Raw genomic sequence first — 25,464 nt, forward strand, 5'->3', positions numbered from 1 at the left:
TCAGTAGGGTTTCTAAAACATGTAGATGACTGGAAGTTGGCGAGTAGACTATCAGAAAGACTGGCCAAAGTTTATCATGGTCACTGTTTACTACTATTATAACCCAAAAGTTTATACATGGGGATACACGTGACGTCATACATCACAGCATTTCATGATAATGTAACGAGGTTTAAACTTTGACAAAATAGAAATTTCAGATTTAGATATCACATGTTAAGACATCAACACATAATTTTATAACAATCCTCAGTCTCTAAAGTGTATGTTACTCAATGCATTCAAATCAATTTTACTGTATGCAGTAGTTAACTGTTGTTGTCAACATCAGCCATTTTCACGCCACATTAAACCCCCCAGCCTCGTCATAGAAGGATGGCTTCCCCACCCTTACTTTGAAGCTATGTGTTTAGTTATAAATAAATTTAAAATGCATTGATATATTATTAAAAAGTCACGACGAGAAATCTCATCACTTTCTACGTTATTATCTATACTGTCACCGACGTGTTGTACAAAGTTGACTAAATTCGTTCTCAAACTTTGCTTGTCTTTTCTTCATTTATTCAGCTAAAGTACACAACTTTTGTCATTCTCTAAATAACTACATATAAGTCAGTTAATTTCTACAGATGGAACTATCATATTTCATCATAGTTAAGAGAGACAGACAGACAGACAGACAGACAGACAGACAGGCAGACAGACAGACAGACAGACAGACAGACAGACAGACAGACAGACAGACAGACAGACAGACAGACAAAACGAGAGAAGCAAGTGAGGGTACAGAGTTATGATAATGTGGTAAACCATTGTGGTTATAAATAGTTATGTGAACTATACTAATCGGGTGCGTACTCGACAGGTCTGATACAACTTATGAACCAAGAAATGACGGTCAATGGTGGATGTAAATCCTCCACAGTCACTCGCCTCGCTAGTTTGGTTATCTGCTATCTCCGCGGAGCACCAGTCGTTCTCTACATAGGAGCTCAATGAATAAATTTTATTTACACCAACCTCTTAGTGATATTGTTTTTTATAGCGATGGGCCTTTCTCGAATTTGCGCTCCTCGCTTGTGGAATGCTCTGCCACCCTAGGCCTTCCTTCAGTCAGTAACATCATTTCATTCATTCAAAACTGACCTTAAGACTTACATTTTGTATCTTAACAGATCTTTCGACTGAATTTTGTATTTGTATTATAAAATTATCGCAATGAGATTTTTAATGGAATGCTCTATGGAAGAATTGTACATTATTATTATTATTTATTGCTATTATAAGCAAAGTCAACTTAGTCTCTTATTTCAAAACAACTGGTATGAGATTCACCGTCACATTTTTGTTATTTATTAATTGTAGAATATGAATTCTCATTCACATAAGTCCATATAATCAAGTTCGTTAATTCCTTAGCATGACATTAACTTTGTTCAAATTATATTGTTCGTGTATATATTGCATGCTCAAAATAGAATGTCGCATATTAGATAGCCACAGTAGATGCGGGACCGGTCTTGTCGACTGAATTTCAAGTTGGCCGCCCGAGGGCGTACTATTAGATCTCTTATCGTAACTTTATCACTCACCAACTATTGTCTGTGTCACTAGTGCTGTTATAAGCCGCGTTCTGATGTTACTTGGCTATATTATCGGGGGGGGGGGGGGGGCTACTCCCCTTATTTGAGTATACGAATATGTGCCGCCCTTTGGGGTGTGTTTTGAAGCCCTTTGGTCTAAAATGGGCTCTGATCTTTTGGAGCTGAAGAGTCTAAAACGGGGTCCACTTTGCATTATTTTCTAAAATACGGCCCATTGTCCTTTACCAAATCATAACTGCTTTTTTCCTCCTAAGGAAAATGTATTTAGGTCTAAACGCCAATCTTTTAAAAACGTGAAATGGTCTAAAAATGGGTATTGATTTTTGGTCGAAGTGGGTCTAAAATGGGGCCTGGGGTTTCCAGCACTTGCCACACACCCCCCACAGCTGGCCACTGGTATCGCCCCGGGTATATCTACTGGGTTTCTTTTCGAGTGTGAATGTCTCTGTGCTCACAAAACATATGATTTTTGTCGTACGTCTTTTTTAGCCTGTAATTTGTATTTGTCCCTTGAATTTGTTTGCAGAGGTTTGCAACATGATTCGTAAAATTTAAACGACATATTTGTGAAACATGCATAAAACAAATATAAATCGTTGCGATATTTTTTTAGGAAACAACTCCTAACTGTTAACGTTGTACTTTACTTCCGTCAATAAGGTTAACAACGTGTAGCATAGTGAAAGCTGGCACGTGAAGTATGAGACAGACTCGCTCATCGCTTTCAATGTTTAATAACAAACCAAGAGTTTATACATTAAAAAAGACATGACGCCACATATCTCATAGCATTTCATGATCACGAGACGAAGATCAAACTTTGAAAATTAGAAATTACGGGATTATGGTATAAAATGAAAATGAAGAAACAAACAAAGGTTTAGACAGTCCAGCCTCTAGCGTGTATATTACAATAACTATGATGTTACCTAAAACATGTATTTTAATTGTATTCAGATCATGATAAAAGATTTCATAGTCCCTTTCAAAATATCGCCTTTAATTATGTACTGACTCTTTATAGATTGAAATGGTGTTGATAACATCAACATTTCTCGCCATGATAACTTCCTTAGTCTCGGTGCCCAGACTTTCACCTCTGGGGGCGCTACTACTCTGATCACCCAGTAGAGCTCCAATCGGTGAGAGTATGGGTAACCGAGGCTATAACTTCCTAGGTAATAGGTGAATGGTTCTCAATTTTGAATCTATTTCTTCGGGTTCGACGGCAATACATAAACATGTTATAAATGTTGATTTTAGTGCAAGGAATGTCACTGCTAATCGTATGTGATACTCTCTATATATATTAAAGTGAAATATTTCAATGCCAAGTACTATTCTTCTGATGCCCCTGTCAACATGAAGCAAAGTGTGCAAGTGTACAATTAATTATCTACTAAACACACACACACACACACACACACATACATACATACATACATACATACATACATGCAGACCCCCCCCCCACACACACACACACATACATACATACATACATACATACATACATACATGCAGACCCCCCCCCCCCCCACACACACACATGACACAAATGATATGAAATACGAATTTCTGGAAACAAATCCATTCAACAAGGAAAGCAAAAAGCAGATAAAACTCGCATTACACAAAAAAAGGCCAAAGTGTTACTGTTTATGTCTAATCGAATGTCTTGTTATCAATTACATATTATCTGAAAAAGTAAACCTTACACACAACGACACACTGATACGAGCCTCGATCTCATACTCGTGCTAATGTAAATATTGCACTGGATAATGAGGTGTTAAAACCTCAACTCAGTTTAACTAGATTTCATTACAAAAAGTAAAATTTTCATTAATTAACATAAAAACAACTTACATGTACACAATTATATGCGCAATGCATGTTGGGAAGTACTATGAATAGAGTAGATGTGTTCTCGTCAAAACGGTTAACGATTCTAAAAACGACATAAAAACGAATTTCTGAGATATCTAAGTATTCCAATCTATGTTAACGATTCATTTTGAATAATACTAAAAACGAAATATCTAAAAGATTTTTTTTTTAGATATCTAGGTATTCCAATCAAGCTCGTGCTTGAGTTCAAATTTCACCAGTTAGCGAAAATCACACGTCATTCTAACCACCAATCTCCTAAGAAAGTTGTGTCCATCTGTCGTGGTACCACGTTTAGTCTGCTAACAGAGAACGGAGAACTCTTGTGCATTTTTCCGTATAAATATCAGAATTCGTCTTTTTTCATAACACTCGTGTTATATCACAGCTTTTATGATTGCAGCACTTGAAGTCCACAACTGAGAGCTCTTCGATTTACAGGCGTCTACTTTCATTCCCGATCATAAACTATTCCTGTTACAGCATTTGTTAGTTCAACGTTGTGTTGCCACTTCTGCATATATTATGGAAGAATCTACTTTGGGTGTTAATTCCTTGTCAGATCGAGATTCTACCGTAGTCGCATGAGAAAGTTCGGCGTATACAAGATTGTCAGTGCGTATACCGTCTTCGGTGTCATGGGTATCTGTTTGTTGAATTTCAGTAGTGCAGGACTGTGTCATGCGTGCGCATGGTAAGTTCATGTAAATGACAGTCGTGTCCTCGCACCCGTCAGCAGGTTTCCTCTCTGACTCCCTTTTCTTGTTGACCTTAGCATAAATGACATCCAGTGAGTTTTCAACAAAGGTTACCTTGTCCTCCTCGGGTTGATCCATCGAATTGATAAATGACTTGAATGTCGATTCTTTTGGCTGATTATAGTTTGCAAGGTCATCATAATGTCCGAAACCCAGTGAATCGAAGGACGAATCATTCATGTTGTCCGTACTGTTATTCGTTCTAGCCGTACTCCTGTAGTAGTGGAAAGGGTGTGAAAATTCTCCCAATATAGTTTTCACAGATTGTCGTCTTTTTCTCCCTTTGCGATGGCAAACACAGATGACAATGCTAAGTGAAAGAACAAGTATAACAAGGACAGCAACTACTGACACCATGATGACGGAAAATGGAGAAGATCCCTTGTTATTTGCGTAAGCTTGGCCCACGACCAACGTTACTCCATCTTGGTTTAACACACTTGCATGTGTAGATGTACCAAACTCACCGTATTCACCTACCCGTAACGTTACAACCTCAACGTTCGTTTTCATCTCGTTTTCGGCTTTACATGCTATTTTCAGCAAGTCATCCATCTTTCTGACTTGCTGAATCGTCAACTCTGCACCACCTTTCCGTAAAACATAACGACTACCCCACGAATCAGAGATGAATGTATTATTGATCAACCATCTGTACCTGGTAATTTCGGGATTGGCATGGGCATCGCAAGTTAACGTAACATTGTTACCTATGATCACCTTGGGAGACTGCGGAAAAATTGATATTATCGGTGCATAATGTACATTTAATGGTCCAACAGTGCACCGACTTTCATTCGATGAACTTGATAGCCTCAAAATACAAGAAATCGATGTTTGATCATCACCGGGTGATACATTCCATCTATCTATGATTTTAAGGTTATTCTTATTGGCTGTGGTACCGCCGATTTCAACACCGTTTTTCTTCCATGATAAGGAAACTCCAATTTCCCCTTTTAGTCCTTGCACACTGCAGACTGTTGTTATGTTATTCCCTTCTATGTAATAGTCCACGACAGGTCTACGATCACACTGTGGGTATACAACTGAAAGCGTTGCCTTAGATGATTGTAAAATATGCCCACCTCCACTGAGACGAGTGAACGAAACAATACAATAAAACTGGTCAACATCTTCCCGTGAAGCATTCTTTATCTGTAGGTTATATTCACCGACATTTCCTTCAGGTACAGAATACCGTAAACTGTCCTCTTGATTAGGAAGAACATCGTATATAAAGTGTTCCCTCGAAATAATCACTCGTCCTTTCACCCAACCCACAGCCATGGTACCTTCAGTGAATTCGTCAATTTGGCAGGGTAGAGTTACAGTATCTCCTTCCAGAACATCAATATTCATTGGTTGTCGATTGAAGGCAGGTATTGGAATCTGAAGAACTGTTAGCGTAGCTGTCCTGGACCTCACTACACTTGTTCCTCCAAAATGAATCTGGCATTCGTATAATCCTTGGTCATCTGTAGTCACAGAAGCAATGTTTAGATTGTAAACCCCGCTTTCAACATCCTTTGTCCAAGTAAGTCGAGGGTTGCGTGTCGTATCTGGATGCAAATAATTATCTTTTACAAACCAGTACACAGCATAACTATTCATATAATATGGCTGCAGTTTACATTGCATAACGACCGACATTCCCTCTACGACTTGCGTATCTCTCGGTTCTATCACAAATTCTTGCCGAGCACCAGCTACTATGCCGAATGTATACACCAACACAATGACATCTACCAATCTGTTAAACTTTTCTTCCGCCTTCAATAACATTATGAAGATGTCGCTGAGTTCGAAGTTAAACGTGTGCACCCACTTCTCTTGATTTCTTCCTTGAATTGGGTAGTAGTCGTTGAAAAGTAGCTGCAGGTACTACCTCACGGTTTTCATGACAAACTGTAATATGGAGACCCTCGAATACAGACAACAAATGGGTTATTACATTTGACATTGTTACTGTAGGAAGTATGAAGGAAATGATAGCACAAAGCATGGCAGGAAACAGATAAGAGGTTTCCATAGCAACAAAAGTGATAATTGTACTTTATCATCTATACAAACAACAATAATTTATTGAAAGGCTTAGTATCAATTTCTTAAAACTTAAGCCCTGTCAAAAGTTGTGATCATGTGGAAAAATAACGTCATCTTGAACTGTTCTCATTGATTGAATAATGTCTAATACATATACTGTTTGTGTTTGTGTGTATATGGGATGCAGGGAAAGGCTTTGTTAGAAAGTGGCCTTGATATGATGTAATTGTGTGTTACTATAGATTACATGGTTTGTTATTCAGGTCAGTTGGGTAAAAAGTTCAAAGTTTGCTATAAATGAAAGAAACTCACCATGACATAGTCTGTGTTTGTTATCAATGAGAATAAATTCATTGATCACATCCTTAGTAGTAGATGCCTTTTTTTTTTTTTTATTAATTGACATGTCTAGGCCTTGATTGACGACCATGAAGAAAATGCGTGTAGCCTCAAAATAACACAGATGATGTAATTTCCTCCCCTATCATTGTCATGTGATGACAAAGGTCACATCAGGTGATTAGGTCAGCCTACCATCAACTCGCGATCGTTGTGGCGGTATCACAGACATTGAATCCGCTGATGCCTCTTTCAACGAAACCGTCAACATTGAATAACTGCACATACTAAAACAACTCTCCGACTCTTTCATTACACGGCACATATCCAGACCACGTCCAGGGGTGTAGTAAACTGCGTCGAAAGCATTTCAACGTTGTTGTTATTGTCAGTACGTACGCAAATTCGCAAAACATGTTCTAGATGGTCGCGTACGGTATACTGCACTCATTTTTTAAATGTGATTTACGAAATACCGTTCCATATATTGTAAGATGTAGTATTTCCATTATAATGGGAAAAAAAGCACCTCGAGTATCAGCATGCGGAATACTATTTGGTAAATAACATACTTATACGTCATATGCGGCTATGAATTCATTTTTAATATCTAAAAATTACAAATTTTCGAATCACTTCCGCGTAGTAAGTCTATCATGGTAGAATGATAGAAATTTGCAGTTCAAAAATTGATATTCCTGAATCAAAAATGTATAAACCACTTACTGACAATGACCACAATATAAACTTACTACTCAGCCAACTGTTTCTCACGCCCACTATTCCTGAATGCCACTGAATACATCTGTCTACTTTTCATCTCAGCTTTCATACATAAATAAACATGTACACTAATCATAGGCTATGTAAAGAGATATCTTAATTTCACCTCTGCGGAAACGTGTAGTGCGACTACAGTTAGTATAATAGAGTTTATGTCGTAATGGGAAAACATTACACTGTAACAATCTATGGAGGTGTCAGCCGTCATATTAATTAATCTTAGACCAAAGATTAATTAATTGTGACAGTCAATGTCGAGAAGCTACACCACCATCTCCTGGTTTCAAAGAATTCATGTACAGGATTCACCACAGAGTCTCAGTTTCTTCCTATATTTGTAAAGTGACCTAAAATTGAATTGGCTGCCAAACTTGTTCGTAATTGAAAAGTCGCGTACTTAACCTCAGCTCCATGTAGAGAGGGACTGTCTGACACAAACTGTATGAAAGATAGATAAAAGGTGGACCAAATGACCTGAAAAGGGTTCAGGATTACATTTGTATTACATATGTCTTTTTGTAGCCCCTTTCCAAAAGACAAATAACATTATCAAATACTTCCCTGATCTTCCTTGTAATGGTGCCCATCACCGCAAGGGTACGTTTATACAAACTTTTCACCAGTTTCCTGTCTATGACCGTTTGTTACGTTGTTTAGTGGCGACCGTGTGACACTGAGATGACGTCACCGACAATAAACAATGATCATTCTTGAGTATGATAGTGTACTAAAGTTAGATTTTCAAACTTAAATATGGAAAAAATGCATTTTCATCAATCTGCGTCACCCTATGTCTTTGTTTATGATATATGTACATAATCTTGCCAGTCTGTGTTGATGGAAATTCGAAACACAAATATATGGAAACGTCTCTTATATTTCAAAAGACATATTGGATGACGTAATTAATATATATTGCGGTCTTGAAATAAAGCTTATTTCTACTCTGTCTACAGTCGTCTTCGAAGCCTCTGGTGTTCAGTCTTACAAGGGAAATGAAGTGACCTTAGTGTTTCACTCATTGGATGATGTTTTTAACACAAAGATAGACACAAATCAGTTCTAGATTAACAATAACAGAGACACCATACACAACAGGATCATTTGCCCAATCACATTGAAGAGAGAAAAAGCACATTTTTATTCTGTACAGTACAGTAGAAACAGGCTTCTAATGAAAACATTGTACATGTACTTGATGATTTAAATGGCTTCAATTGTTTATTTTACAATCAACTTGTTAACTTGTCTATTTCTACTATGCACGGCGCCTCTATAATTGTTTCTTTTGCAGTTGAAATTGTCTGAGTGTGAGTGTGTCTGTCTGTGTGTGTGTGTGTGTGTGTGTGTAAAAATAGTGTCCCACGCGTGAAACATCAAGGTATCTTCATTTGTCCTGTAAGGACGACCAGTTTGAGAGTCGTTCTCCGTAACTCTATACCATTTGATCAAGACCACCAGTCTGAGAGTCGTACTCCCTAACTCTATACCATTTGATCAAGACTACCAGTTTGAGAGTCGTTCTCCCTAACTCTATACCATTTGATCAAGACCACCAGTCTGAGAGTCGTACTCCTTAACTCTATACCATTTGATCAAGACTACCAGTTTGAGAGTCGTTCTCCTTAACTCTATACCATTTGATCAAGACCACCAGTCTGAGAGTCGTTCTCCCTAACTCTATACCATTTGATCAAGACCACCAGTCTGAGAGTCGTACTCCCTAACTCTATACCATTTGATCAAGACCACCAGTCTGAGAGTCGTACTCCCTAACTCTATACCATTTGATCAAGACGACCAGTTTGAAAGTCGTTCTCCCTAACTCTATATACCATTTGATCAAGACCACCAGTCTGAGAGTCGTTCTCCCTAACTCTATACCATTTGATCAAGACGACCAGTGCAGTCTGAGAGTCGTTCTCCCTAACTCCCTGTATGCCATTTGATCAAGACGACCAGAGCCGTTCTATATAAAGAGGATTATGGGTAATGTTTGCATATGCGGGAAATTCAAACTGCTGTAAGGAGCACTGACTTTGCCCTCATATCTTCATCCCATTTGCACTGAAAAAGTTTCACATGGCTCTCATATTTCATGTATAATGTTTGTAAATATATAGTGGTGCAACATAAGTAGAAATAACTGACGTTAACTAAGTTTGGTAGCCAATATAGCAGGTTTACCGTCAAACTGACGCAAAATGTGTTTCAAATTTGTCTAGTAAAAACCGTTGGCCAGTTGTCAATTAGGCTTACAAGTTACACAAAGTATGATAAGACATTGTGAATGGTGCAAATCAAACAACGTGCGAAATGCCAAATACCGAATGCAAACAATACAAGCGAACAAACGAGTCTGTGTGCACTCTGTTAGCCCGATATTTTGCCTAAAATCAAGTTCACATGTGCGAAAATGATACATTGTTACTGAAATAGAATGACATAAAATGAAACTAAAATGTTTCTCAGTTTGATCGATGTACGTTCTGGGTTGCTACACTCCTTACTAAAATCACAATTTCATACAACTTTTTGTGTGCGCGACAAGTGTTTTCTGTCAAGTAGTTGTGTCGTTGACGTACCTATACCTGGTACGTAGGCAGTGATGTAGATAATAGCCGGTTACCTACTCCATGGTCACAACGCCCAGCTATAACTTACAAGTATAACCACAACATCAACAGTTTAGTTGTGGGACCGGCTTAGGAAAGTACTAAAACCTGACGATCATTGAAAAAAATTCATAGGTCGGAAAATTAAATATGAGTTGCCCAGAAGTACTAATAGCACGTAAAATACCCAAAGTGTAAAAAAAAAAAGATAAATAAATTGATAAATTTGGAAAACATTTGACGATTACGCGGTAAAACAAGACTGGCCACGCTATCGCTAGCGAAAGCCTTCGAACTAGTTTCATGTATAGGGACGTTAAAGGAAGCGCGAACCGAAGTGTGAGGTCACCCAATGTGACGTCTCATGATGTATGACGCAACAACACGACGTTTATGTAGAACTAATGTTTTCTAAACTTCAGTGGAAAGACATTTTGTCGATCGGACACTGACTATTTTCAAATTCTTAAAACATCTGAGAAAAATGAAGAGAGGAAGCAAAATGTGGTACTGACAGACAAGCTAGTACGGAACATGTACAGGAGGTGAGGCACAACATGTGGTGCAAACTGGACAATGATCCTGCGTGTCACGTAAGGCGTCAGATGTAATACATGTAGCTAACCAAATATTCTTGGAATGCAGCCTTTCTTGTAACAAGTATTGAAAATTGTCAGAAACCAGAGGATTTTATGACTGAATATGTTTCTATCAAGAATTCCCATACTTTCAGTTAAATTTTCTGATGACCCCGAAGCAAGACATTTTTGAAACATTTGGTGCGACATTTGATACTGATAAACGAGTGATATAATTCATAAATAAATCTAACGTTGGCAACTCTTTTATTTCTGTAATGATCCTCAAATTTCAAGGACAACTGTCTATGTTGTACACATAGATCGTACATCACTGCCTAGTCTAGTTCCTATACCTGTCGACTGTTCTCTACGATATCTAGCTCTGTGCATGTTGTGGAGATGAACGTAACGCGAACTAACAAGACTACAAGTACAATCATGGGGGCATCATAAATATTTCTTTCATTCAAATTTGAAAGTTGAGAAATCGTATTAAATTCTTTCCAGATTTCTCAAAAATCGTTTCCATATGACATGTTTTGGCACTATCCAGCAATAATCCTCGTCATGTAAATGACATCATGATCGACTGACATCGTAGTTAAACATACGCACAGAGACAGAGCGGAGACCAAACAAGAGTCCGTACTCACCCCATCACGACGTATGCATTTTTGCGTTTGTTTTGAAATAGCTGGGGTGGTACTCGTACACATCGGGATAACTCGGAGAAGCACACGTTTGTGATTTTATTGACTGTTTTCTGAGATGGGACATTGGGTTTGGAAATACAAGTTTAATCAATCATAAAACAGCCATAACAGATACTTCAAGTTCAAAGAATTAGAACACGGAAGGAAAATAACGGGAACATAAATGACATTTCTACCAAATTCGAGATCGCACGTAGCTAGCTACCTAGACAGTAAGTATGGAAGTGTAAAGCTTAGTCCCCTCTGGTCCGTGCGATACTTGTGAAGTTAATTTTGTAGTTTTCCCGATTATGTTGTCAAAACACGACCTACATGTAATCTGTAATCTGTAAACAAATTCTCATCTATCTAACGATTTTGGTGTGGTAACGATGATCGACCAAATGCCGATGCTAGTGTGTACGTGTGCAACGTGTACGTGTAATCTAGTACCTTGTACAAATGATACAAGTAAGTAAGTTAGTTCGTACCCAAGAATATCGGTTTACGATTTCAATTATACAAATTGTCAATGTGTAATAGTGTTTGGATCGTGTTAGAACAGGTCCCTCAAAACATAATTTTTCGGGTTATAATTTTTATGTATGAGTTTATAGAAATACGTGTTTCACCCAGACTGGGTGTCTGGCCGTACGTACGCACCGGAAAACACGTAGCAGAAACACTGTCACTTGAAACAAGGGACTCTTCGGATAAGGCAAGAACTACATGTAACCAACATGTGTGAACAGCCACTAATATGTTGATAAACTACTGGGTCGGATTTACCAAATGCTCCTCCCAGGTAAGCAAACGTATTCCGTTGCACATGCGCAAACCTACTTCCGTAGCGTGAGCACATAGCCTGGTTGCACCTTGGACTTTAACTCAATACCAGTTTATCATAAACAACCATCCATCCATGCCATTCATGGTATTGTTTTATTCATCTGGCAATGACAATATACATGTTGTAAGAATAATCACGCCTCCTTTCCCCACCCTTGAAACGTACGTCATTTTTACTCAAGAATGTCCCGATATCATGAACCCACCCAAAAACGAATGATTCATTAACAAGTGGTATGGGTATTCTCCGGTATGCAGGATGTAATATATTATCTATTGCACAGACTTCTATAAATGATATACATAAAAGCGGCGTCTTGCCACATAACTAACCGACAACCAACACTTTAGTCGGAGAAGACATTAAAGGGACATCGAAAATCAAGATGGCGGAAAACTCGACGTGTACATGTACGTGTACGTTATTTGGTAACGGACTTAACCTGCCAAGCATCGATATTGTCATGACAACGATGTTTATTCTTATCCAAATCGCAGTCTTGGTCACTTTGGTTTTGGTGATGCTGAGGCAGATATGTGTATTTCGAAGAAGAAAGCATCCACAAAAGACAACACAAAGTAGGCAGTTACCGAAGGGATTCCCCATGGAAAATGAAAATCTGCAACGTGTTGGGTCCCACTTGAGCAGTCAAGCGTATGCCTACATTAACGATCCATTTTGTTTTGTGGTGGCCGATGACTCCAGATCGCCTACAACTACATCTCGGTCGGACAGTTTTACTTCGGGACCAAATTATTCCTAAGCAACGTCCGAAGAATGGTTACAAAATCGACTACATGAGCCATCTGCGGATCAAACTCGTTCTCGCTTGGTAAAAGAACTTCCAGTACATCATCCCCCTGAACATAACGAGGGATATGTAAATTCAAAGGTTGCAGCATTAACACCAGTATTGCTTCGCCAAATTAACGGAACCAAACCTGCTCGGTAATCGTCAGCGATCTAACTTACAAACTTATTTTTTATTTAACAGTGCTGTTCTTATTATTAATAAGACAATAATAACTTAACAACAATGGACACTCTTTCTTTGAAATCATTTTATATTAATTACAATAACTTCTAACGTTGTCATATTTAGTAATCTTTCTGTCTCAAATTTTGTATCACGTATGTGTGTAAGCTTGTATTTGAAACATTTGGAACCGTTGTAAACAGAGTCCTATCACATATGTATTTCCTTGAACAATGGAGCGTGGGCCTATCTATTAGCGAGATACACGTTATATATAGTTTATGTAGCTGACTCATCGCTATCAAAAGGAAACTAATACCATCATACATCTACTCTAAGTGCCAGTGGTCTTAATCCGTTTGAACTTTGTGGGTAAACAGCAGCTACTATAGGCGTTTTGAAAACATCACATGATTTATTGATCTACATTTGACGTAGGTCCTTGCACATTGTCTTCTCTTTCTTGGTAAGACATGCTTGCTTAGCTTTACCGAGAATGACAGCGTGTTTTTGTTGAACAAGTGTTTATGGGAGTTTATCATGACCTGCAAGGGTTCACCGAACGGGACCACCAGTTAACTTTAGAAGCTAAGGGAGCGATCAGTTTTTACGGCCGGGGATGGTCCGGTGACCTTTTGTTCGCGTTGTACTTAAAAATAGTGAACCCCCCCCCCCCTGCAATTCATCCACAAAACAATCCAACCCCCCTCTGACAATTGAAAAAAAACACTGAACCCCCCCCCCATCTGTTGACAAGAAACATTATTTTTGTTGTTGCAAAAGACACTCTATTCTCAGAGCATAATACCGCACACTGCATCTAGTTAATTTTACATGTTACATTTTCAGTAATCTTATGTGTATCTGATAAATTGCTAACCAAAATCCATTGCTTCACATGCATAAAGCTCTTTCGATAGGAACCCTATGAGAAGTAGGATTGTCTGTTCAGGGACATACAAAATATTCATGGTTAAGTAACCAAAAGTTCTAGGATATCTCTTAGATTGAGTGAACTATTACCATTATAGATTAATTCAGCTAATTATCAAGTACAATATTATAAATGGAGTTAATATACTCGTAAACCCATGTCAAAAACTGTCATACATAACTTGTGATGTACTCGCATCATATAGTTGTTTCCTTTAGACTTAATACATGTAAACATGAATGGCGACCTATCTAACCACAACCCAATTCATTGTGGCGTTCCACAGGGATCTATACTAGGGCCCTTGCTTTTTTGGTTATATGTAAATGACATGCAATCAGCAGTGACATGTAAACTACACTTATATGCAGATGATTCCGCTCTTTTGATGTCTGGCACAGATGTTGAACAAATCCAAGCGAAGCTTAGCACGGAGTTAGAACATCTAAATGAGTGGTTAATTAAGAATAAATTATCTTTTCATCATCTCGGAATCCATCTTGTTTGGCTCTAATCGAAAACTAAAACAATGTTCGGAGATGCAAGTTTCGTGTGGCGGTGTCGATATCGCTGCCAGACAATGTGTTCAATACCTTGGAGCTGACTTGGACTAATCATTGTCAGATGCAACTATGACTGCTAACGTTGTTAAAAAATCACACTCTCGTCTGAAGTTTTTATATCGCAATAAGAAATTCTTAGATACTAATATCAGAAAACTACTCGCTATTATTTCAATGCCATTTTGATTATGTCAGCTCATATTGGTATAGTGCCTTGACTATGAAAAGCAAACACAAACTTCAAACTTCTCAAAATAAGGTTATACGATTTGTCCTGGATATGCTACTGCGGGCTCATATTAAACCAACTCATTTCTAAGAATTGGGATGGCTGATCGTCGGCCACAGGGTTTCATATATTAAGCTCACCCATGTACATAGAGTTAGAACAGGATTGGCACCGAAGTATCTATCCGATCCATTTGTTTTTAATAGTCATGTATATAGAACTAGATCTGGTCCCTATTCTATTTTTATTCCAGACGGGGCTCGGTTTTAACAGAATAGTTTTGTTTATAGAGTGAGTGTGCAATGGAACAAAGTACCAAGTAATGTATAGAGCGTAACTTCTAGTACTCTTTTAAAGAAAAGGTTGAAAGGATACTTTTATGATTTAATGGATCGATGTGAAAATGATGACTTTCTTTTTTATTGATTGCTGTTTTGTCTCATGTGAGTTTAATCTGTATCTTTGGTAAAGTTGAGTTTGTCTGTTCTATGTGGGACCACAGTGGAAATAAGTTTTTAACTTTTCTGTGTTATCCCAGCACAATAACGTTTATTTTGTCTTTTGTAATTGTTTTCTGTACAACTGTGTACTGAATATTTATTTTCTTAAGCTGAAATAAATCAAACCAAATCAAATCAAGACAGCTGCGGGTTTCCATAATCGTTCACCTTCAGCTAGTACCCCACACACACACACACACACACACACACACACACACACACACACACACACACACACACATACAATCGCCTCTCAACAGGAGACAATGCCTTTTTGACTTGCACAACAGTAATATGTTATAATTTACAACCGATCAATACATGACTGTAAAGTTCTACATCCAGTTTCCAAGTACGGTATACTGATACGATCAAATTCAGTAATACGACACAATACACCTAGTCTAGTTCCTATACAGTATCGTTACCCATTTTAAACGTCCACTCACAGTAGAGTCAAAGTCATCACTCTAGAAGTCCTGAGATGAATGAGATGCAATTTAAAATTCATCCACAGCCACCCACACAGTCACTAACGTCATGTCCTTGTTAATCGATCACAAAATTCTAACCAATAACACAGTCCCTCATAAAGTTGACGTTTATTGGGGCAGTTATGCAATGTCCAAATATGGTATATTAGTCAGCTCAGGATGCTACAGGGATGCCCTGGGATGCTACTTATACACTGTTTACATCACCAAAGCAGCTGGGGTTCACTGATTGGATGAACAATTTTTTGTGCTGATTGAGGGACTTTAACCAGACTGTGCCACAATAGTTGACATCCAGACTACAACACGCCTACCACTCGAAGATACCGTGTCACCGAATCACAAGTGCTACTTAGAAACCGGGAAATCGAAGACATGTAAACGTGTCAGTCGATACGTTGACATTTTCAACAACAAGAATTCAACGAAATGTACTCAACCTTGTTTACTCATGCATACACTGCATCAATTCGTGAGAAATACGTAGGCGGCATAATTTGTCTGTGTACTTGTGCCTGTTTGATCATCCAGTCCCGCATTGACAAGCTCTTGTCTAGTATTTGGGTTTTCTGTAACTGTAGATATCTAGAGAGAAGTTCACACCATGGAAGGAAATTGTATGGGAGAAAGCATATCAAGTACAATGCAGTGTGTCAAAACACAAACTATATGTTTTATTCTGGACAGTCTGTAAACGCTCTAATTGTCCTTTCAGGTTTTCTGTTTATAAGATTTAATATGTCAAAATATTTTAGTCAAGGTAAAAAAATTCCGTGATTTTACTGTCTTTTAATCTATAGACCCAAACATTAAAACTCTTGGAAATAATTCATACGATAAAAGATGGTGAGTGAAAATTGTTACAAAATGAGTGAAGACTTTGAGTGATTTAATGACATTCACTGTACAATGCTTTCAGGACCACAACACACACAAAAAACTTGTCAGTTTGACCGACAAAGCAAACAAACTAGTTTCATTCACCACTGAAGGCTGTTATAAGTCAGTCGTACTACTCTGTCCTGAAGAAGAAGACCTCCTGGAAATAAAGTTTTACGTAGACAAAAGGACTTGTCATTTCTTCTATCAAAGTCAACTCGACATTTTCTCAAGTCCATGTCTCTGAGTTGGCTCACCATTGTAGTTGGACTGAGCGTGCTGCATGTGGTATTGCGGCTGTTAATAAAATTTCTTATTTACTGGAAAGTCTGTAGAAAATTTCCGGGTGGTGTGAAGTGGTACATTTGCTGTAATCCCTATGGTATTATTTCTTCAATATGATACTAGTCTATATGAGGTTCAATATGAGACTAGTCTATATGAGGTTCTATATGAGGCTAGTCTATATGAGGTTCTATATGCGGCTAGTCTATATGAGGTTCAATATGAGACTAGTCTATATGAGGTTCAATATGAGACTAGTCTATGTGAGGTTCAATATGAGACTAGTCTATATGAGGTTCAATATGAGGCTAGTCTATATGAGGTTCAATATGAGACTAGTCTATATGAGGTTCAATGTGAGACTAGTCTACATGAGGTTCAATATGAGGCTAGTCTATATGAGGTTCAATATGAGACTAGTCTATATGAGGTTCAATATGAGACTAGTCTATATGAGGTTCAATATGAGACTAGACTATATGAGGTTCTATATGAGGCTAGTCTATATGAGGTTCAATATGAGACTAGTCTATATGAGGTTCAATATGAGGCTAGTCTGTATGAGGTTCAATATGAGACTAGTCTATATGAGGTTCTATATGAGACTAGTCTATATCAGGTTCAATATGAGGCTAGTCTATATGAGGTTCAATATGAGACTAGTCTATTTGAGGTTCAATATGAGACTAGTCTATTTGAGGTTCAATATGAGACTAGTCTATATGAGGTTCAATATGAGACTAGTCTATGTGAGGTTCAATATGAGACTAGTCTATACGAGGTTCTATATGAGACTAGTCTATACGAGGTTCTATATGAGACTAGTCTATTTGAGGTTCAATATGAGACTAGTCTATTTGAGGTTCAATATGAGACTAGTCTATATGAGGTTCAATATGAGACTAGTCTATATGAGGTTCAATATGAGACTAGTCTATGTGAGGTTCTATATGAGACTAGTCTATTTGAGGCTCAATATGAGACTAGTCTATTTGAGGTTCAATATGAGACTAGTCTGTGTGAGGTTCAATATGAGAATAGTCTATTTGAGGTTCTGTATGAGACTAGTCTATTTGAGGTTCAATATCAGAATAGTCTATTTGAGGTTCAATATGAGACTAGTCTATTTGAGGTTCAATATGAGACTAGTCTATTTGAGGTTCAATATGAAACTAGTCTATATGAGGTTCAATATGAGGCTAGTTTTTATGAGGTTCAATATGAGACTAGTCTATATGAGGTTCAATATGAGACTAGTCTATATCAGGTATAATATGAGACTAGCCTGTATGAGGTTCAATATGAGACTAGTCTATATCAAGTTCAATATGAGGCTAGTCTATGTGAGGTTCAATATGAGACTAGTCTATTTGAGGTTCAATATGAGACTAGTCTATTTGAGGTTCAATATGAGGCTAGTCTATTTGAGGTTCAATATGAGACTAGTCTATTTGAGGTTCAATATGAGGCTAGTCTATATGAGGTTCAATATGAGACTAGGCTATATAACGTTCAATATGAGACTAGTCTATATCAGGTTCAATATGAGACTAGTCTATGTGAGGTTCAATATGAGACTAGTCTATATCAGGTTCAATATGAGGCTAGTCTATATGAGGTTCAATATGAGACTAGTCTATATCAGGTTCAATATGAGACTAGTCTATATGAGGTTCAATATGAGACTAGTCTATATGAGGTTCAATATGAGGCTAGTCTATATGAGGTTCAATATGAGACTAGTCTATATGAGGTTCAATATGAGACTAGTCTATATGAGGTTCAATATGAGACTAGTCTATATGAGGTTCAATATGAGACTAGTCTACATGAGGTTCAATATGAGACTAGTCTACATGAGATTCAATATGAGGCTAGTCTATATGAGGTTCAATATGAGACTAGTCTATATGAGGTTCAATATAAGACTAGTCTATATGAGGTTCAATATGAGACTAGTCTACATGAGGTTCAATATGAGGCTAGTCTATATGAGGTTCAATATGAGACTAGCCTATATGAGGTTCAATATGAGGCTAGTCTATATGAGGTTCAATATGAGACTAGTCTATATGAGGTTCAATATGAGACTAGTCTATATGAGGTTCAATATGAGGCTAGTCTATATGAGGTTCAATATGAGACTAGTCTATATGAGGTTTAATATGAGACTAGTCTATGTGAGGTTCAATATGAGGCTAGTCTATATGAGGTTTGATATGAGACTAGTCTATGTGAGGTTCAATATGAGACTAGTCTATATGAGGTTCAATATGAGACTAGTCTATATGAGGTTCAATATGAGGCTAGTCTATGTGAGGTTCAATATGAGACTAGTCTATATGAGGTTCAATAAGAGACTAGTCTATTTGAGGTTAAATATGAGACCAGTCTATGTGATGTTCAATAGAGTTGTCTATCTGAGGTTCAGTTTGAGACTAGTCTACAATATGAGGTTCAATATGAGGCTAGTCTATATGAGGTTCAATATGAGACTAGGCAGGGGATAGCTTTCCTGGAATGAATATTAGAAATCCATTATCAGTTGATCTCATAGTTAGACCAATCCAGGCAGGGGATAGCTTTCCTGGAATGAATATTAGAAATACATTATCAGTCGATCTCATGGTTAGACCAATCCAGGCAGGGGATAGTTTTCCTAGAATGAATATTAGAAATACATTATCAGTTGATCTCATGGTTAGACCAATCCAGGCAGGGGATAGTTTTCCTGGAATGGATATTAGAAATACATTATCAGTTGATCTCATAGTTAGACCAATCCAGGCAGGGGATAGCTTTCCTGGAATGAATATTAGAAATACATTATCAGTTGATCTCATAGTTAGACCAATCCAGGCAGGGGATAGTTTTCCTGGAATGGATATTAGAAATGCATAAATCGTAGAGGCGAGGTTTGTCATCGATATCAGATTACTAGTATAAAGGTTAATATTAACACTATCTGATCTATTGGGGGGGGGGTGTTCTTACACTTTTTTATATTTTGCAGATAAAATGCATTTCAAACACTTATGATAACACTAATCGTTTTGCAGTATTTTCACTTGTAAAGTGTAAGTTTTGAAAGAGATAATCAAAATTTGAAGATTATTATGTAAAATGTATCACAATTGCTAATAAAATAAAAACCACAAATAGATCAGAAGGTATTTTATTGGAAATTGAATAATTAAACCATAAACTTTCCAACATAGGAATTGCCTATCTCCTAAGCCAGAGATGCAATGCATGAAAAACGAACTATTCACATAGTATTGTGTGTACATTTGTATGTTGAAGGTTAAACACTTTCAATGCTTGATTAGAGATGGGGGTAGACATATATGGAGTCTCTATAAGACTATAAATGAAAGTTTTGTGTTGTGCAGTAAATCGTAAATTTTAACTACAGAAATGGCCGCCATTTAGTTCAAAGTGAAAATTATACGTGTTTCACTTCCATTTCCTCAAATCAATGTATTTCCATACTACCTAATGCATTAGGGAACTTGCAAACCCGCCATGTTGAATGTTGCATCATGGGGAATGTGATAATAAATACTAATCAAATAGTGTTGTAAACAATAGAGTTACATTGTTTTTAACCACAAATGATCAATTCATAGTCGCCCTGACCATTGCCGGAGGCTTATTTTATCGGTAACTCCTGATTACAACCACCACAGATAATCCCATAGTCCTTTGCAACAAATTTAGCTTTTTAAAGTTGTGAAAAGATTACTGTCAAAAAAGCCGTCAGAGAGCCCCTCCCCAATGAGAGGGACATTTAGTGAATCACCCATCAAATGTACTGACCTTTTACTCACGATTTCATTAAACATGCAACCGAATGTATAATTTAATTTAGTTGTTAATTTCAGATGGTGCCTTTACAAAATTATTGCTTAACAAACTATGGATTTTAACGTAAAGAAAAATCTGCCAAGTTCTCCTCTTAGCGATGGCACATGCCGCTCATCAGATATACTGACATTTTACTGTCATGGCATGGTATAAACTTTTCATTTAATATGTCAATCATCCCTATGCATGGACATGACTTGTATTTTACAACTTGACAGTTCACCGTGATCTCAACCTTCAAGTTCAAATCCACTGGCATGTGTCTACCATGCGTGAGCTAATACTTACTGGCCCAACAATTGCATAGCTGTTTCATGACTTTCTCACAACCAGCTGAACAACAACCATATTTGGCATAATTCACATTTTGCTTATAAATAGACAAAATATCTGTTATCAACGTCGAGCTGAAAACTTGACCTTTGACCCCAACCTTCACCTGCATGGTTAAACAGCCAAACATGGTCTGTGAATCAGCACATTATCATGGTAACTTAAATTTTCACACTGTGTTATACTGTTCTCGAAAATAGTCCATAATATTCGAAAGTCCACAAAAGGCCTTCAGTTTATGTCTTGTTTGATTTGCATTTCGAAGTTAGATACACATGTGTGCACTTTGAAGGGTACAACTATTATAGTCAGAAAAGAGTTCCTGGCCAAGACGTTTTGCCCAGCCTTAAAGATTACAGGGCATTACATATATTTGTTATAATACTTGAATACATACCGAATATGATGGTCTATGCATGTAAGAAAGGAGCATTGTATATTCACTTCTTTACATAGAAACTGTACAGACTTTTAGATGAATGCGTATAAAGTTGTGTGAGTGGGTTGATATAGATAGACAGTGTTTACTATTTGAATGCTTACTGCGGTATGAATACTTTATTCATATATGTACAGATGGATATAAGGATCAGTTACACTTTGATGAGGAGGTGGTATGTGGATGTTTAAGTCATTAGGACCACTTGGTAGTTGTGTGTTTATTTGTGGATACTACAGAAACCACAAACTAACATTCGATTTACCTGAGAAGTAACCGGTTTCTGAAATAGATTTATATTCAGCTAGAGTAGCTCCATACATAACACACTCTGCATATGTGCAGCTATCCAATGTTTAGGTTCTGGGAAGTACAGGAAGCAATAAGCTGATATTTCCACCCAACCTACATTAGTACACACGCTGCTAACACCTGTGATGGAGATAAAATGTGTATATATCCTCATTACAAACACCGATCACCGCTACATTTGTGGTATTTATAAGCATTAATGCAATGAAAGGAAAATTCAGCCAGACTTATTTCAACCATTTGGACGTGCGTTGATTACTGCTTTCAAAGTAAATATGCTATAGTATTGGGTGATAAAGTTGACCCCAATGACTTCTTCAACCTTGAAGTCGTGTAATAAAGTCCTACTACACGTTGCCTCTGTTCTGATCAGTTATTTTGGTCATTTCCTGTAATTATTTAAGGTTTTAACAAATACAGTATAAAGAATATCAAGACAAACAGATTAGGGTTAATGTGACGTCATCAGAAGTAATTTTTCCATAAACCTTTACGAGAACCCCCAAATCGCTGAAGTGAATGTGGTTAGGGATTATTCAAGTTACCGAGGATCTATTTCACTAAGTGTACTAAAAGTAGAAAGTGACTAGAGTTTTCCATCAAATCAATGGGAGACCGAAGAAAGTCTAAACACCTCAAGTGTATATATAAATTAATGCAAACAGTTCATATAAGCGATTATTTACACACCACAATGTGGGAATACATTTTGAACACATACATATTTTTTTCAAAATGGTCGAAGCAAATATAACTGCGTAGTACCCCTACCTGGTACATGAAGAGAAGGGAGGAAAAGAAGTAATGACAACAATTCCATAACAGTCAATACTTCAACACACACCTAGTAATAGTTTCGACATCTATTTTCACTCACAGAGAGTAAAGTTGCCAACTACATGTAGCTGTGTAGAGTATCCCCTTTTATATAATACAAGACCTTGTTAAACAAATAATTTTGTTTTTATTGCTTTTATTTATTTGACATTTTCAAAATAATTTGATTATTTGTATGAAATTATATCGACATTATTTGATTATTTTACCATCTTTTGAAAAACAGTGTCATACCTTTTCATCATTCAAATTTTCATCATTTCACCTTTATTGAATTCTAGGTATTATTTATATCAACAATTATATTATTGTGATAGCTCTACGAAGTGTGTCTATTCAAGATATAAATTGCTGGTCGTCAAAACGATCAATAACTTGAGTTTTTTTACAATCGGGTAACTTTGTTAGGTAGTTTTTGTTTGTCAATGAATCAGTTTTGTCGATAAATTATTATCACCACACTAAATGCATACACACAAAATGCCCTGGTAGAAGAAAATCTGTTTTTTAAAACATAGAGGTTCGTTTAGGGGGGTCATGTCACACAAACACATCCACCTACCCCCCCCCCCCACACACACACACACACACATGGACAAAGCTATCATGTAACGCTTCCTTATTACAGGTAAAACTTTATTTATATCGCGCCTACCAAAAATGAAATCACGATGTAAATTATATGATCATTCAAAAACAGACAAAATCTGCTTAGTAACTAAGACCACGCCCATGGCAACAGTACCACAGTGTATTGCAAAAATAGAAAGAAGGATGGATAGATAAGTGAATATTCGTTCCAAAGATGAACGATATATATGCCTTGTAACCATAGCAGCGACAATGTGCCAGCACCTTTTACTAAGGTAATACTTGTATGGGGTAGTCAAGTGATCATGAATTTAGTATTCAAAAGTGAACACATACTTATTTATTTATCTATTTATTTATTAAGCCTTCACAAGTAGAAAAACAAAACAAAAACACAGTTCATGACAATCGTACAATACAATACACTATTAAAATGGCACCAGCAACATGCTAAGAATTTGACAACTCTGTGGATCCTTCGCATAATTTACAAACGCGTATGACGGACACTGTCTGTCAGTCAATCTGACATACGAGATGTTTTATATTCCATGGACACGCCCTTAACAACAACCAAACAGCAGTATAGATGTGTGCAAACAAAGTAATGGATATGATTTGACTTGTTAAGACAGGATGACGTCACATCAAGCAAATGTACCTCAAATAGTTACCCAGACTACCCTTGTAACACAACAACACTATCGCCCTTTTTTTACAACTTTCGTCAAATCTACTTTGAAAATTTGACTAAAGAAAATATTTGTATGTCACGTTTAGTTTCTATTTTGAAAGTACGACTAACGAGTAAATTGTTTTAATTTCGTAATATTGATCTTTTGAAAAGTATAAACTTTAATATTGGCATAGTTTTTCTCTACACACAGTCATCACTTTACTTACTAAATTATCGTTAAAATAGTCACAAAAGAAGGACTTTATTATAATAAACCTGTGGATCGAATTATATGTTAACCATAATATGAGATGAAATGTAACTATTATTTAAAATACTTTATAAAAGATCTAGACCACTCTTGTTAATTTCCAGTGTAGGACAATGATAATTATAAACATTAAGCTTTCGGAATTTAATTTAATTTTGACATTTACATTTCACTTGAGATATTAAAACGTATTATTAAGTTTAGAAGTGACTTTAATATAGTTACTGCAAGGGGACGAAATTGCCGAAATAATCAATATTGAAATATTGGTCGTTTACACTATTCTTCACTTTGTTCATCACGTGATCGATACAGTGCAGTCCATGACAAGTCGACAAAATATATCGTTTTGAGCAGCTAACTTAACTTCAAACACTTACTAGTACTATATGTTGGCATGAACTCATGGATAACTATTAAAGTGTCTTCTTTTTTCACCCGTAATTCATAATTAACTAAAGTTGCCTTCTTGAAAATAATTATTCGTCGAGCAAGGAGATCCTTTCAAAATTCAATGGCACTACGTGTATTTCGTAGATACACTCTTTTATTTGGAACAAAGGTGATGAGTGTTAAGGACTATGGTTTATTCGGATGATAGGTCGAGTGTCGTTGGGGTTGAATCACGTGACAAAGCAGAAGGTAAAACCCAAATACACATCGATGATTGTAACCTAAAACTGAAAGTTTTGTTCCCCTGTTGTACACTTTTGATGGTCATGTGTTTGTGGATACTACGTGGTCATGTGTTTGTTGATACTACGCGGACTGGTACCAAATTTGTGTACTGCATCTCTTTTCGAAATTGTATATATGATGTAACATGGATACCTTCTAGTTCCCAAAGTTTGGCTAGCTAATTGGAATTTGAACGTAGTTTAAAGAGAATCTAATTGGTTTGTAATTTATTACAGTTAGTACAAGTCCTCTGGTACTGGAAAGACGTTATACCACATATATTGGGTGATAATGACAATTGTTTATGTGTTTTTTCCACTTCTTGGTACAATGCATATATGTAATCTGATCACTAGTAATACCTTATGACATATATTCATACAAAATCGTTCAGCAAGACAAATTGAAATATCCACTCTGGATAGCTCAGTATTATACG

At 36.9% G+C, this 25,464-nt stretch overlaps 1 protein-coding gene across 1 annotated transcript; it reads right to left on the reverse strand.

The window, feature by feature from the left end:
* Positions 1 to 3,739: 3,739 nt before the first annotated feature.
* Positions 3,740 to 6,040, reverse strand: LOC144433384 (netrin receptor DCC-like). The gene has a single exon (XM_078121686.1). It carries the CDS (start codon positions 6,038 to 6,040, stop codon positions 3,992 to 3,994), a length of 2,049 nt encoding a protein of 682 aa, XP_077977812.1. The 3' UTR covers positions 3,740 to 3,991.
* Between the last annotated feature and the right edge of the window lie 19,424 nt (positions 6,041 to 25,464).

Source organism: Glandiceps talaboti, chromosome 3 (assembly GCF_964340395.1).
Source record: "Glandiceps talaboti chromosome 3, keGlaTala1.1, whole genome shotgun sequence".
NCBI lineage: Eukaryota > Metazoa > Hemichordata > Enteropneusta > Spengelidae > Glandiceps > Glandiceps talaboti.

Excerpts from the sequence above, each read along its gene's own strand:
- LOC144433384 (XM_078121686.1), bottom strand. The coding sequence starts at position 6,040 with ATGTTATTGAAGGCGGAAGAAAAGTTTAACAGATTGGTAGATGTCATT.